This window comes from Cheilinus undulatus, linkage group 5 (genome assembly GCF_018320785.1).
Source record: "Cheilinus undulatus linkage group 5, ASM1832078v1, whole genome shotgun sequence".
NCBI lineage: Eukaryota > Metazoa > Chordata > Actinopteri > Labriformes > Labridae > Cheilinus > Cheilinus undulatus.
Window position 1 is genome coordinate 36723768 of NC_054869.1, and position 15798 is coordinate 36739565.

The 15798-nt window shown below is 42.6% G+C and overlaps 1 protein-coding gene across 1 annotated transcript in view; it reads right to left on the reverse strand.

The window, feature by feature from the left end:
• ptch1 (patched 1) overlaps nucleotides 1–15363 on the reverse strand; it is a 91650-nt gene extending 76287 nt beyond the window's left edge. The window contains exons 1-2 of the mRNA XM_041787833.1: nucleotides 14794–15363; nucleotides 13251–13443 (exon numbers count right to left, since the gene is read on the reverse strand). Coding sequence (XP_041643767.1) covers nucleotides 13251–13443; nucleotides 14794–14964 — 364 coding nt within the window. The 5' untranslated portion in view covers nucleotides 14965–15363. The remainder of the gene's footprint in view (nucleotides 1–13250; nucleotides 13444–14793) is intronic.
• Between the last annotated feature and the right edge of the window lie 435 nt (nucleotides 15364–15798).

Below are 15798 nucleotides of genomic sequence, written 5' to 3' on the forward strand. Positions count from 1 at the left end.
TCTAATGGACAGTTTCATTTAGCTGTCGCTTCACATCATTTACCTGACGACCTTTTCCTGTCTCTCAGCCTCATTAAACAGGGTTTGTGGTTTGCAACAAGTTTGGCAAAGATTTATATCCCCTAATCATCATTACTGACGTGTATTTCCTGTTAAATGATATGTCTGCTCAATCTTTGTAACCACACACTCACGCGCTGAGCTTTTACCATTTTAGAAAAAAATATCTGAAACAATAATTAAATAAGAAAGCACACTAACCAGCCCACATACGCATGACAGATGGAGAAACAGTGGATGTTTGTACATTCATGGTGTTTATCTTAAAGGCTCCTCAAGTTTGTGTGTGTCTTTAGCTCACACACATTTGTTGGCACTGTGCACCCCGGAGCTGTTGGTTAGTTGTGTGTGCAGTATGAAACCTCTTGCGTGTATGGTTTCGGCCTTATGAAAATGTAATTTAAATGGGGCGGATTAGACTATGGCAGAGGAGATTAGACTTAGCCTGTGTAATAAATGGGAAACACTGGTGCATGTGTAAAAGGCGCTACTGTTTCACCGATAATCAATTGAGTTTGGGCACTTTAAGACAGGGCAGAAATCTGCCCCCTAAGAAAACACAGAGATCTGAAAAGGTAAATAATTTTTAGAAGGACTGAAGTCAAATTCATGCTCCTTAAAGCTGAGTCTTGATTGCTACAAGCACCAGAAAAAATGCTTGGCTCTTAGTGGCAACATGCTGCCTTGTGCTCACTTGCAAGTTGCTTACTCTGTGTCTGTATGTTTACTGTGGCTATGGCTTGATTACATTGTTTAAAGTCCCTGTAAAGTTATTAAAAAAATCTTTATTTTAGCTTCCTCATATGATAGGTCACTGTGTTATGAACCACCAGGCAAAATTTTAGTCATGAAAAACATGTCTAAGTTTATAAAATTCAGCTTAAAAGTCGTGAAAAATGAGGCAGCAAAATCTGCTCTAGAATTGTGTGGGTGTGTCAGTTGAATCAGCTGAAGCTCCGCCCACTCACGAGGAAGTACGATCCTCTCAAATTTTAAAATATGCTTCTGATCAGAGCACAGCTGCCTGGCTCTGTGCCAGAGCAGAGAGACAGAAGTTGGAGACCAAATTTACTGTTTTCTGGCACAAACCTCCCCATTATGATTCCCATAGTCCACCATGAGTGATAGATTTGGAAAATTTGCCTCACAATGAACAAAAACACAGCGTGTAGCTGGCTGTTACATTTCAATAAAGGTAGGGACATGAGCTAACAACAGACTGTACTGCTCAGTGATTTTATATCACTGTAGCGTTAGGAGGGCAGGGTAATTCCCCATCAGGACCGGTGATGTTATGAGCTCCTGTATTTGCGCTGCCCAAATAAAACCAAGCCAGGAAAGAGGTGAACAACTTTCTAGCAGTCTAATCAAAGATTCTGTCACTGATAGATCTCAGGGTTTTCACATGTCAACAGAAACCTCATTCCAACATATCAAGTCTGTTAATACACAAAGTTTGGATTTCACTTTACAGAGACTTTAAGGTCTAGCTTAGACTAACACATCAAATTGACCTTTTTTAAAATCATGCAAATACAGTAAATGTTGTACTAATATTAACCGTTTTTTTGCAGCTAGGCACAGAGCAAGCACTTTTAAATAATCAACATATACTGTTATGTCCTGATGTGCTCTGGCATGATCTGGTGAATCTTTTTTGACAGGTATACAGATTAATTTAGTTCAAATGCATACTTCTTACAGCTGATGTCAGCACACAACTAGCTTCAGAAGGTTAGTTTGGACAGCTTATTGTTTTATGAAAATATCTAACAAAAGGGTAGATTTTTTCCATGTGCTGTTAGGCGGTGTGCTTGTAGTATTCAGTGGGTTTTATTGGAGCCTATTTGAAAGAACCCAGCCATCAAGGTAAAGCCAAAATTTGCTGAAAAGTAAAAAAAGTTGCATGCTGTAGAAGCAAAACAGCGAGCTGAAAGATGCTTGTAGAGGTTTACCCTTCAACTTGAGCTACTTCTTGTATAATACACAGAGACGTTTGATTCATTATTCTGTTCTGCACTCACTGTGAGCAGTCCTGGAACCAAAAAAATAGTCTGTTGTAAACGTCCAAACAGATAACCAGAGAGACAATGAGAGAAAACAGTGATACTTTGCACACTTTATATAACTACAGGCTGTTGTGTTGTCTCCTAATGTTTCAGTCAGACTCACAGGGCGGTATCAGTACTTGAGACTATTTCCCTCTGAAGCATACTGAGTCAATCTGGAGCTCCAGACCTCTCAATCATGTGAGAGAGGAAACGTTTTATATCTCTGTATCTTTATGCCTTGCTTTGCATGTGTGGTACTTGTGTAATTGCTGCTGCTGCCAGATTTCTATGACGTTGTGCTGCAGGAATTGCAATGAACTATACTGCTACATACGTAAACCCATATGCGCTTAAAAGGGGTCTAAAAAATTCCATCGACACGCACAATTTGGAGAACTTTATGGTATGTTTGCATGAAAAACTCTCCACTCTGCAGTCTGAGAAGCATCAATCCACACCCCGATCTCTCTCCTGGTGTACGGTAGGCACTGCAGCCAAAACACAAACACACTACCGCTACTATACTCCTGCTTCTTCCCTCGCCTCGTTTTACCCCCCCCAAACACACTCTCTCCCTCTGCTGTTTTGTGCTTTCTCCACCCCTCTGGCAGTCAGCGCTGTAAGGGAGGGAGGGAAGAGAGGAAAGGGGAAGAGGGAGGGGAGGGGAGGGGAGGGGAGGAGAGGAGAGGGGAGGGAAGGAGGGAGGCCAGACCACCCTGCTCTCATGGCAGGCCTGAGTGTTTACATTGCCGTGGCTCACTCTGTAATACATCTGGCATTCTGAGGCCACTCTCTCCAGCCAGAGACGGGGGAGTGGTGGTGGAGAGGGGGGTAGGAGGCTCGAGTAAAGAGAGAAACCTTTCTGGCAGGGAGGAAAAGAGAGGGATAGGAGGGAGAGAGATGGAGAGAAAGAGGGAGGTAGAGGGGGGAGGGTAATTCTCTCCGCAGTCTCCTGTGGTTGGTCATTCGCAGGACTCTGGTTTTTGAATAAGAGCGCCTGGAAGAATGCAAAATGTAAACAGAGAGCTTGGAGGCATCTCAGGATGTTGCTTGTGAATGGGCCTGAGAGCAAACACCACACACAAAAGCATCACAGTTAATGAGCAAAGTTTTAAAGTTATTTCTATCACCGAGTATGGCTAATAAATACAAAACGGCTTTGAAACTGTGGAGAGCTAGCTTGAGAAAACAGCGCTGGAAGTCTGTGTACAGTACCAGAGGCGCAATGTTTCCCCACACTAAATCCCTCACCAGCTAGCCTGCACTTTTCATCAACTCATAAAGTTTAACACAACATGCTGGAATGTTATTCCTTCTATGGAGGTTTAATCCTGTTTGTAGTGAACTGATAAACACAAACTTAATTGAGTCCAGTTTGCAAAATAATAATCAAATCTAAGAAGTGTGCATGTGCATGCACGCTCAGGGATGAAACTCAGGAGTGTAATCAACGAAGAGTGAATGATAGATGAATTTATGCAGTGTATTGTGCTCAAACTTGGGAAGAATATTGGGTGTGGGCGGGTGCATGTGTTTGATTGCTTGCGGCTGCTATATAAAAGCGGTGTGAGATAGAGGGATGAAGAAAAAGAAGAGAAAGAACCCAGTGAAAGAGGCCCATCAAAATAGCATGTCAAGCCAGTAGTACTCAACCACCTCCTCATTCACAGAACCAAAACTCTGCAGCCTTTCTGCATATGCGAGTGCATGCATGAATGTGTATGTGCGTGCACCCATGCATGTATCAATGCTCCCACACACATCAAAAGCTGGATAATTCAATCATGCAAACCACAATCCTCTCAGTGGAGACGCCACATTCAGGGGCACTCCTCCTCTTCCTCCCCCTATCCCCCCTCCTCGTCTTCGTCCACAAGAAAGGATGTCAAGGCTTCTTCCGCATGCACTTAACATTACACCGCTCCCTGCTCCGCTGCCATTACCAGCAAAACAACAAAACAACCACCAACTCTCTGTCAACTCAACTCCTAATCACACGAGATACAAAACAGACATGGAGGGAGAAAGGGAGGAGGCAGAGCATTTAGTGCTATCAGAGATGGATTCTTAAACCTTGAAGAAGGATCAGGATTCATATAAAGGTTAGCACTGTTCATATCATATTGGTATTAGAAATACTGACATTCAATGAATCTTGAATGTCAGAGCAGCATTGATTTCAAGTCATTCCTATCGCAGCATATATTGTTAGTTCTGGCAGGCCATGGAATTAAAGCGTTGCCATAATTGAAATCAGTTGATCTCCCCCTCATTAGCTGACGGCAAGCTGATTTGCTCTAAGCATGCTATTGGCTAATCGCGCTCATGCTTCCTTATTTAAACTGCTCTTGCCTGGCTATGCTGCTCTCTCTGCGAGCCACTCTTACAACCCTCCTCCACCCCAGCTCCTCCTTTATTCTGCTTCTGACTTCATCAGTGTTATTCTGTTGTCATTAATGTGTGCTTTGCTCACAGTAAATGTGTTCTGAAACAAGCCATTCTCAGACTTTCCCCTAACTCCCCACATGATGTCATGTGGGGAGTTAGCCCCGCCCCCAGGTTTGGTTGTCCCTCCCTGCTTAGAAGAAAGTTCCGCCTTCCTCTCCTGAACCTCCTTACAGCTGGCAGCTGAGAGGAGGTTCAGGAGAGCCGCATCCATTGATCCACATCCATTGACATTGACATTGACATTGGCCTGTTGGCCAAGCCTAAAACTCCACTTACTTATTTGTTCTTACAGCCAATAATTGCAGCTGATATGGTAGGATTTTAATATTCAAAATATCAGTGGGCGATATGGAAAAAATCGTATCACAATTTTTTTATGGCCAGACCACAACCTTGATTTAATTTCATTCCAACCTGAGAAAACAACATTTTTCTCTGTATAATTTTTCGAATACTGTGTAAACAAGTCAGTTTTCTCATTTTCTTCTGCACCAACCTGTTGGCCAATGCATTAAATATTCTAAATGTTTTTAAATTGTTTTATTATGAAATAGACTGGGGTCTTCTCCTACAATATATTTAAGTTCTAAAAAATTATTTTCCTGCATTCTGATCTATTGATGAAACCAATTTCTGCATTTTCTGTGCCACTTTAGCATTATAATGTCTGTGTCCTTTAAATCCACTTTTGTGTTTATTAGGCACATTTTGACACCTTGATTTTAATTTTAAAGCATGAGGACTTTAAATAGAATTCCTACAGCTGAATGACAGAACGACAGAAAATATAAGTATAACACAGAATTTGATGAATTTTTGAGATGCGGTTATGCAGCAAAGTAGTGAGTATATGTTATTTTCACACAATCTTAATTTTCATTTTTAAAAAGGGTTGAGAAAAGTCAAATTCACAGCTGTGATGAGCAGTGACATAGGCTATGTGTCACACTCATACCTGCTGCTGCACAATGGTTGAGAGAGGAGGAGGAGGTGCAGGATTAGGTGCTTCAGCATGCATGAATGTAGGCTAAAGAAATGCATGTAAATCACAATTATGATACTGTCTAAAACATTTTCTAATAATGATGAATGTCTGAACCTTGTGGACATCACCACCTCCCTCTGTAAAAAGATTCTGATATAAAGTTTTAAAACATGGAAATAATGGAAAAGCAAAACAACGTTGGATGTAAGTTACAACAACAGTAGGCTGTCTGCCTCTGCCACGCTTTACTCCTCTGACTGTGGCATGGTTCATCTCTCTTCCCTGCTCAAACCTCAGCAGACAGGAGGATGCTGTCTATCGAGCTCAATCAAAAACGTTCATATGCTTTGTGCAGATTTTGCAAATACACGTTTTTTGCACACTGATGGTTCAGAAAACCAAGACACAACTTTGTATTAGACAGTTAAAAAGAACTAAATCTTAAGTTTTACTTTCATTTGCAGCGTGAACCACCCCTGCATCGAGTCGATTCCACAATAAAACCGCTTTACCAGAGTGCCAATACATTCTATTTCTTCACGATCTGAGATCGTCCTATCGTGCACCCCTAGTTGTAAATATCAGATTTTCATCTGCTGATACTATTGTGCAACCCTAGGATTTACCAGTAAATTAAAAATGCTTCACTAATGTTTCTATTCCTATTTTTCAACTTTAGAAATCCATACAAAAACATTTTAAAGAAGCTGTTATAGCCAACTTATTCTACCCAGACCCAAGCATATACCAGGTTTTTGAACAAAAGAATATCTCAGCCTTCATGTTGTAATGCATTTGGTTATAGTGCCTGGTGTTGTAAGAGCAGCTCCAGTACAATCCATCATGTCATGCTGTCTTCTTGTTTGCAATTAAATGATATTTGAAACTGACTGGTGAGCCTCAGTGACTGTGGAGGGGGGCTCATGGGACCCCTGGGTAACCAGTTGCTCACCCCAAAATATGCTATAATTAAAGCATGGACGCTGTCTTTCACTAGTGCATAGTTCTAATGTTTTAGTGCAAGAATTGCTGTTCAACAAGTCAGGGATTAAAGCAAATTTCTATCTGATTCACTGCCCTCTGCTGGAGGCTAGATGTCAAAAGGTTAAACAGATCCATGCAGTGTTATACAGATACAGGCACACTGCATTTACTCCAAACCAAACAAAATGAGTCATAACTCCATGAACAACATCTGGCCTGTATGAGACACTCATATAGCCATAACAAATGTGTGCAGATACACATAAACAATCAGGACACAAACAACACCTGGTGACAGCTGCCACTTCTGCTGCAGTCCCTCCATCCCCTCCTCCCCCCTCTGCTGTGAGCCTTCACTCTGCACCCAGGCCACAGGGTGAGTATCAGGTGAGGTTTTAAATAGCAGGGCCTCACCGAGATGACCTCAGGGTCCCAGGGGTCTACCCTTGTGGCCCCTGGCCTCTTCACTTATGTCCCCCCCAAGACAGCGCTCAGGGACTCGAGGCCTCCTCTAAGTCTGTAGCCGTGAGACTACAATCCACAGTCCTTTGCCCCTCTCATGGCCATAAATCTAAAGGACTATAAACTCATTTCAACTTGAATAGCTCACACATATCTAGTGTAGGTCAAGTCAAGTCCAGGATGTAAACAAAAGGCCTGCTCTGAATGCTACAGGCCCCATCCTCTCTTTAGTCTCTGCTAAATCTACAGGCTAACCACAAACCAGCCAGGATTACAGTAACTCCTTGGTTCAACTCCAACCCTTGCCCGGACTTTGAGCTCCAAAGCCTCAATACCAAATTTTCTCCTGCTGCCTGTACCTTCTCTAACCCATCAACACAGCCCTGTAACCCCACCACATTTCCAGCCCTTCGCTCAGCACAGAAACACAGAGACAGAGTAAAGGGGCCGTCTACAGGAAGGCCAATGTTTACGCGATACTGTTTTAATTAGACGCAGGCGGCGCTGCTATTTTCTTTACAATTTGGCCTATGTTTGCCTTCACCCAGAATGCCAGTGGATGGCTTCATTTTCCATTTGTGGCAAAGAGTAGCTCTGAAGGCGGGGGGGGGGGGGGTATTCTGCTCCTTTGTATTTCCTCTGAATGCGCTTTGTTCTTAAAAACTGCCAGATCATCTAAAAATTTACAACTGAGGATGCATCTGAAGTTCTAGCTTCAAGGGAAGAACACACAAAGCAGTGGACTACATTTATGAGGGGAAGATAGGAGCACACAATACTACAACTTCCCGTTTGAGCTAATAATTTCCTGTGTGCGCCACAGTGGACATAAACACAGCTGTTATCTGCAGTGTGGATCCAGTCTAAATTCGTGCCACCATCATTTTTATCTGGAGGAACAAGACAGAGTAAAACACAAGTTAGCAAAACTCCAACTCCCATACATCCTCAGAGGTTTGACACAATTGCCTCTTCAGGCAGGCATGTGCTCACTCCTGATTGGCCTCTGTCGCTTTGTCTAATAAACAGAACTCCCTGTGTCGGAGTGTTTATAAACAGTGCTGAGTGAGCACTCTGTGTGAGGAGACAATCCCTGTGAACGTTTAGGAACGTGAGGGTGAGTAAAATATAAACACTAGTAAAGCTGTCAAGATGTAAAAATGATACAATAACCTTGACTGTAATGACTGAAAGTTGCTCAAAAGACAGATACATAGAAGAGGAACTGAATCCATCAAATATTGCAAGGCAGTTCCTGCAATTTGTCTTAGTTGTAAAAGAACAAAGGGAAATGTGCCTGTGGTGAAACAATGCAGTGTTTTTGTGCAAGTTTTGGAGCGTGCAAGAGATTTCTTGCAATTTTTGACATATGAAAACAAGAAAATACCTGATTTTGCTCTTCTAGGACTTCTGTTTTTGCTGCCATTGTATTGAATTGCTTACTGCCATCCTTGGATTTTTTACTAGGATCATATCAAAGTTGAAAATTCTGACATTCCTATATGCTAAACTATATGTTAAACTAACAATACAATCGTGAACACCAGCCAACAAAAACCAATATGAGCCTTAGTTCAGTCAAGTGTTGCAGTAATTGAGATCAGCTGATCTCATGCAAGCCCTCATCAGCTGTCGGTCAGCTGATTTGCTCTAAGCACGCTATTGGTTAATTGCTATCATGTTGCTTTATTTAAAGTTCTCAGGCCTGGCAATGCTCTGCCCTTCTCTCTGCAAGCTGCTCTTGCAACCCTCCTCCACCTCAGCTCCTCCTTTATTCTGCTTCTGACTTAATCAGTGTCATTCTGTTGGCACTGATGCCTGCTGCTCGGGGGTTTTTGCTGCTACTCTCTCTGACATAGGCTTTCCATATCTTCATGGGGAGAGCAGGAACATGTGCTATTCCTGTTTAATGCTTTGCATGTAAGGGCAGAGGGACCCCAGAATAGCCACCCTACCAAATATAAATAACAGCAATTAATGCTAATTAATAACTGCAAATAAAGAAATATTCATAGCCACAAATAATGTGTTTCTTGACAAAGTGATCCTGACTGAAAAAGTGGTGATGACAAACACTCTGTGGATCACAAAAGCAAAAAGCAGCTCCAGTGAAATGCAAGGAGCTGAGAGATGTAGTATGAGCTATTGTGTGTGCATGTGTGTGCGTGCATCCACAGGCCACACAAGCTTCCAGGCGGGGTCATCCATGGGTCGCCTGCGGAGGGTAGTTCCAAATGAAACATAAACAGCCGCTCTGTCCTCTCCTCCTCTCTCTCTCCTCTTTTTCCTCTCGTACGATTGGGCCGGTCCCCCAGCACAGTACAGCACAGCACAGCACACAGTTCCACAGTCCAGGCAGAACTAATCTATCCCTCAGCTGTGCAGGCTAATCTAAACAAACAGATCTCTCCCTATCAACATCTGGAACCCCTCATGTGCCGGGACCTAGGAAACCACCACAGCCCAGGCTCTTTGTCAGACTCTGTGTGCATGAACAGGTCTCTGAGTGTGTGTCGGCGTGAGCCAGGGTCTTTAGCCTGCTCTCACAGTCACAAAACTCCAGGGTCTAACTTCAGTGAAAGAGGAAAAGAAGGTCAGTGCAAAAACAGGGCTTTAGATCAATTTTATATATCTGTTATGTGCCAAAGAAGTTTGTCAATCCAGCAGTACCTTGGCTAAGTGCACGATACTGATTCATTAGTACCTTTGAAAAATAACAGACAGTTCCATTGGTCTGAAGTACTTTGGTACAATGGCTGAAAAACACAAAAACCATTTATAAAAGAAGGAAACACCAAATCTTTAGGCTTGAAGGGATGCAAAATCCAGCTTTTTGGTCTACAATGCCTTCAAAAAATCTTAACAAACTAACAAATTTCTTGAGTTATCACACATTTTGACTGCTGTGGATGATAAATTCGGCAGGAAAAGATGCACAGTATGCAAGTTTGTTACAATTAAAGGGAAAAAACATTCAAAGTGAATAGTAGGGTTGATACAAATCAAGTTTTTAAACTTTGACACATTCACATAAAATGCAGACATTTATAACACTACGGTAACAAAAACACAAGTCCCAGACATCAAAAACTGGGCCGTTTCTTGTTTTTCGTGACCAGAAACAGCTAACTAACTCCTTCATAATTCTGAAACTGTCCAAAACATTGTCAAATCTCTGTCTCTCTTTCAACACTGGGAGCTTTTGGTTAAAAATAAGACAGAAGATCTGTAGATCTTTTTTAAGCTTTGATACTTTGTTGATCATTCGGGAACAGAGAGCTGCACAGTACCTCAGTGGTTAACACTGCCACCTCAGTCAGCATCATCTGAATCCCTGTCACACAGGGCCTTTCTGTGCAGAGTTTGTATGTTCTCCCTGTGCATGTGTGGGCTCTCTTCCTCCGACAGTCCGAAGACATGCTTTCTAGGTTTATTGATGACTCTATATTGTCCATAGGTGGAACTATGAGCATGCCTTGCTTATCTTTAGATATCAGCCCTGTGATTGACTTGAGACTGTTGCAGCCTTGCCCCTCACCAAATTAGGAAAGGGAAGCAAGAACTGCTTTCGGTTGAGAACTGGTTCCAATTGGTTCAATCCATCAACACCATTTCAGTTCATCTTTAGAATTAACTCACAAATGCCTTACTTCCACATGCCTTGAAAAGCACGGTCACGCTAGATGTAGTCAGCGTGAACAAGAACAGGGACGTCAAGGAAGAAAACATGGCGGACAGTCTCAAAAACAAGCTAAAGCAGTTGAAAGTGTGGGTTCATTTCTCAAAAAATGGCACAACAGTAGGGCGTGCAACTTCTGTCAAACAGTGATTTCATGCAAGTTATGCCTTTTTTTGACCCAAGAACTGTTTATTTTGTTCAACATCTTAATTTACTTCTTATTTGTGTAGAGACTAGTTATATATTTATGTTAAGGTTTTATCTTTTAAAGGAAATGAGCTGTAGTTTTGTATTCTTACTTAAGGTAAGATATTGAAGATCAAACAAAAAAGAGCATTTTTGTATATTTTAGTATGTTCTCCTCCCAAACACTTGATGCTTAACATTTGAAGTTATCAAAACTGTTTATTATAGCAGTAATTGAAGTGTGCTTGTTACTGACTTTCACTGAAGGTGGCATACATCTTGCTCAGTGTTCAGAGAAAAGAGACTCAATAAAATTTCTGTCATTTACAGTGAAAACCGAGATAGTCTACTTTTTACAAAAGAAGAATCACAGGAAGGTATCAATACAGAATTGAATTAATAAGAAGAATTCATAATGGCATCGGTATCAAGACTTTCAACAGTCTTTGTCCTAAAGTGTGTCCGGAGACACTCCAACAATAACTGTATAATGGAGTAGTACTTCTCTGCTGCACAGTTTCATCAAAGTTTAGCCACAGTATAACTCTCCATGAAAGCAATTGATTAGATCAGACAAATACTGATCACAAGTCAGTGGAGCTAAAAATGATGTTCTTTGAATCTCCATTGTATTTGATGGTCCATTTACAAGCTGCCAAAGTTTGATTACTTCATGTAATAAGAGACACAAACTTCTGCAAATAGACACCTTTTCTGTTTTTATTTGAAGCTTTCTTTTAAAAGTATAAAAGGACTCAAATCTTATCTGTAGTATTACAGTAGTAACATTTTTGATACTTTTCTATTCTGTGTTTTACATGAAGCTATCTTGATCATTTTAAACATTGCTAGTATTGTATAGTACCAATGCAACAGCTCGACAGGTGTATTTTTAAGACACATTTGCTGCAAGGGGAAGAGAGAGCAGCTGTGATTTATTCAAATGCAAAGATGTCTCTCAAGTTATTTTGGTCTCATATGATGCAAAATTTGTTAATGTCTCTCACAAACAGAGAGCAGACTATACTCAAACTATACTCAAAAACTTTGGCCAATGAATTTCTGCAATTAAGAAATGTGCATAAGTTACTTGCAACTTCTGGTGAGTCAAAGGCAAATCTCCCAACACTGGGTGCTGTGCACTGATATTAATAAACACATACATCTATACTGATGTTTTTTCTTGTTTTGTATCACAGTTTAAAATACTGATATCGTGACAACCCTACAGTGGAGTCAGCAATAACCTTCAGGCTCATACGGTGCCCCTCATCCTTGCACACATGACCGTGGTGTGACATGAGAAAAGGGTGTGAAAACTGTGTGTTCCTCTGACTACAATCATGAGTCCTGTACTAAAGAGGCTCCCCTCTGCCTAACCCGCTGCCAACTGCGCCTGCGTCACAGATTAGACGAACGCGCTGTCTGTCAGACCCCTGCAGCCGCACGCAAGGACACAGCAGCCAACCCGGGGAGGAGATGTGTGCAGGAATTAGTGTGCTTCAATGTTTGATCGCATGAGATGTTCATTTCAGATCTGATGGTGGATAAAGCAGGGGGAAATAAAAGATAACCTAACAGCAGCATCCTGTATAGAGACAATTATCTGAGTTTAGGAGTAAAAAACGTTATTCAGCTCCTCAGCAGTGAAATCTACTCCTCCATTCATGACTCCTACAGCCAACTCGAGCCCATAAGTGCAGGAATGCAGATCAAAGGAAAGGAAAAAAGCACGGCCCCTTCCCCTTGCCCCCCAAAGCACCACCCATACGCACAGTTTTTTTCCTTCTTTAAAATCTTCAGTCTTTCTAAGTTATTTCTGACACGCACTCACACACACAGAAAGAAAAAAAAGTGAGTGGCGTATCCACTCCGCAAACACGAGTTCTTGTCCTCACTCCGCTTTTTCCCTGCAGCCAGAGACAAATCTTTCTGGAAAGTTGAGAGCTGTCCAAAACGGGACCACACACAGTCTCTGAGCATTCAACTGCTGGGGGCAGGCAGACACACACTCACACACACACTCTCACAAAATGGCGGCTTTGACAAAAATTTCCTCTACCCCAAAAGCTGCTTATGAACTTAATTACAACCTTCTTTCTGAGAGCAGTTAAGCCACCTCTTGCATGTCTTTTGAGTGCATGTAACACATTTTAGAATATCTGATATTATGGTCGAGTAAATTAAAGTATTTACAAGTTTCAACTGGCCTTTTCCCAGGGAGTAAACAATAAACAATCCCACAGGCTTGTTTGGTAGCAGCTACCAACCCCTATAAACCATCTCATGCTTTTCTACACATGCAATATCACAACTAAATAGAGAACATCTGCAGCACTGTACATTCACAAACATATGGAAAACAAACAACCAATATTAAAGTAGATTTTCTTACCTTCCACCCAGAGTTTCTCCACGTCCGTCTCCAGATTAGCTGCCCGTAAGCCCACGGCAAAAGCTCCAAAAATCATCAGACCCACAACCAAAAACTTCCCGCAGTTCTTTTGTATGTAACAGCCCAGCCTAAATAAAAGTCTCTGGAACTTCGCCCTCAGCCATAGAGGTGCTTTCCTCCCCGTCGCCTTGCCCTATGATGAAAACAAGAATCCTGGTGTTACTTTAAGATCAAACATGACCCACTGAACTTACCTGGACAGGTGAAACTGTGAGATTTAAACGGGGAATGCTTAATGTTTTGCAGGGAAACAAGACAAAGCAACAACAGGTGGTTACAAATGGTCATGTCAAAGAGGCTCACCGGCCCTGATTTGACCTAGAGAGCTGCATCTGTTTCACTACAAAACTTCACATTTTTTAGATAATTCATAAAAGTAAACACACTCACTCTTCCACTCAGCTTACATGTGATGAATGAAGTTTGCTGCAGACTGCATGGAAACCACTGAGGACTCCCCAGAGTGAGAGCAATGGGCTCTGTCATATCAGTATCATGTATAAACTGTAACCTTAGCAGGATACATGCAAAAGTCAGATATGTTCTCACAAAGACAGACAGCCGATTGTCATTTCTCAGCTGCAGTGATGATTTAGGAGGATGCTAATGCAGAATTACTGACATTAGGTTGTTATTGGGCTGCAGAGCACTTTGCAGCTGCACATCTGTGCTGCATGGAGGTAAGTAAATAAGATAGCCAGTTAGATTTGCAATAACCTATGTATCCATTTAACACGGACCCTAAAATATGGCCAAAGAAAACTTTAAATCCTGCATTAGGTGCATGAAAATAGTGTGAAGTAGCACCCTATGAAAATACTTGTTAAAGCTGTGCTCCCAACTCTACTAAAGGGATATGTTATCATGTAGTTCAAACACTTTAAAGACTAATGTTGATACCACCACACGCAGCCCCTCTCCCCGTGCAGCAGCCCGTGTGTTCCGGCCTGCGTGGGGAGTGTAGGAGCCATCGCGGGGGGACTCACAATATTTGTGAACGGAAGAGGGCAGCCACATGGATTTTTTCTCGCTGGCTTACCGCGAGTCTCCCAAGTTTATACACTGTCATACAAACCTTTAACTTCAACCACTAAGCGGTTTAACTTTAGCTTAAACGCAGAGGAGTTCAGTGGAAGTAAACAGTCAATGGCAGAGCAGACTGGGAGTGAAAGCTGCATGTTTTGCCTTGTGTGAGACCGTTATAGGCTGGGATGTAGTATTAGGCAGAAAAGAGCGGCTGAACTGGCAAAAAACAGCCTGTTTTACACTCTTCAGAGAAGCCGGGCGCATTGAAGGAATGTTAAAGTTGCATAAGAGAAAACAGCAAAACTTTCGGCTTACTACAACCTTGCCTTACCCCCGTGTCCCTCTGCCCAGCCCGACCCGTTACCTAGCAGCGACGGGACATAGTTTGGACACTTTCGGCGATACAATGAAAGCAAAAGCTTTAAGCTGTTTCCAGGCTAAAATAAGACATAAGCACCTCTGTGATTTGCTCCAAAGCGAAGCCCGCATCGCAGTAACTCGGCCGCTGCAAATACTCCAAATCCAGCGGTGTGTTGCGGGTATAGTCCCCCCTATTCCTCCGCGTTATCCTCGGCCGGTCGGGGTCTCTGTTTTCCTGCTCGGAGGGCGCATTAGCAGCCGAGGCCATGTTGCGGGGACTGCGAGGTGGTAATCGTTTCCCACTTTATTGTATTTCCCCGAAAGCGTGTAGCGATATCCCAAGGCAACAAAGTTTCACTCTCGGAGATCTCACACCCGTCAAGTAGGACTTCATACTCCTGTTGGAGACGGCGAGTCAAAGTCTGCGCCTTCCATCCCAACATTTCGTGATCCGGAGGTCTCCACCGCTCTCACCGCTTTCACCGAGTCTCGTCAAAAAAGTGTGTTTCTCTCTCAAAAAGCGAGCTGCGCAAAGGGATTCCCATACACAAGTTGTCGGCTGAGAAAGCTCGATGGTCGTAGCATTCTGGTGAGATCTATGTGGTCTTCCCATGGGCCGCGCGTCACGGCCAACTCTGAGATTCAATAGTAGAAGGAGAAAAAGACCTCTCTCCATTTGGAGGCAGAAAGGAGGAGGGGTGAAAACAAAAAAAAAAGACTCGAGATCCCGCCTCTGGGGCTGTCAGATTGCAGGAGTTTCTTGCTTCTGATTGGTTCCAGAAGGGCAAAAATTACTCAGCAAACACGACTATTATTAGCTGCTTAGCAACAGCTCACTAAAGTAGAGAGACCACCCAGGCAGAAAGACCTCATGTGTGCATCTCCAACTTCAGGGGAGGCTCCGGACAGCCAAACCGGCTTGGAGTGGTGATTTGGGTTTCCACATACAGCCCTGTCGCTGCAAAGAGAGGTTTCCTTGAAAAGTCCCCAGGTCTGAGTGAAGGTACTCATGTCAAAGACAGACAGAGGAGGAGGGATGCCAGAATTATGGGTTTAAACTTTGATTTTTTTCCCACCACCATGATGTTGGTGGAACAGCCTC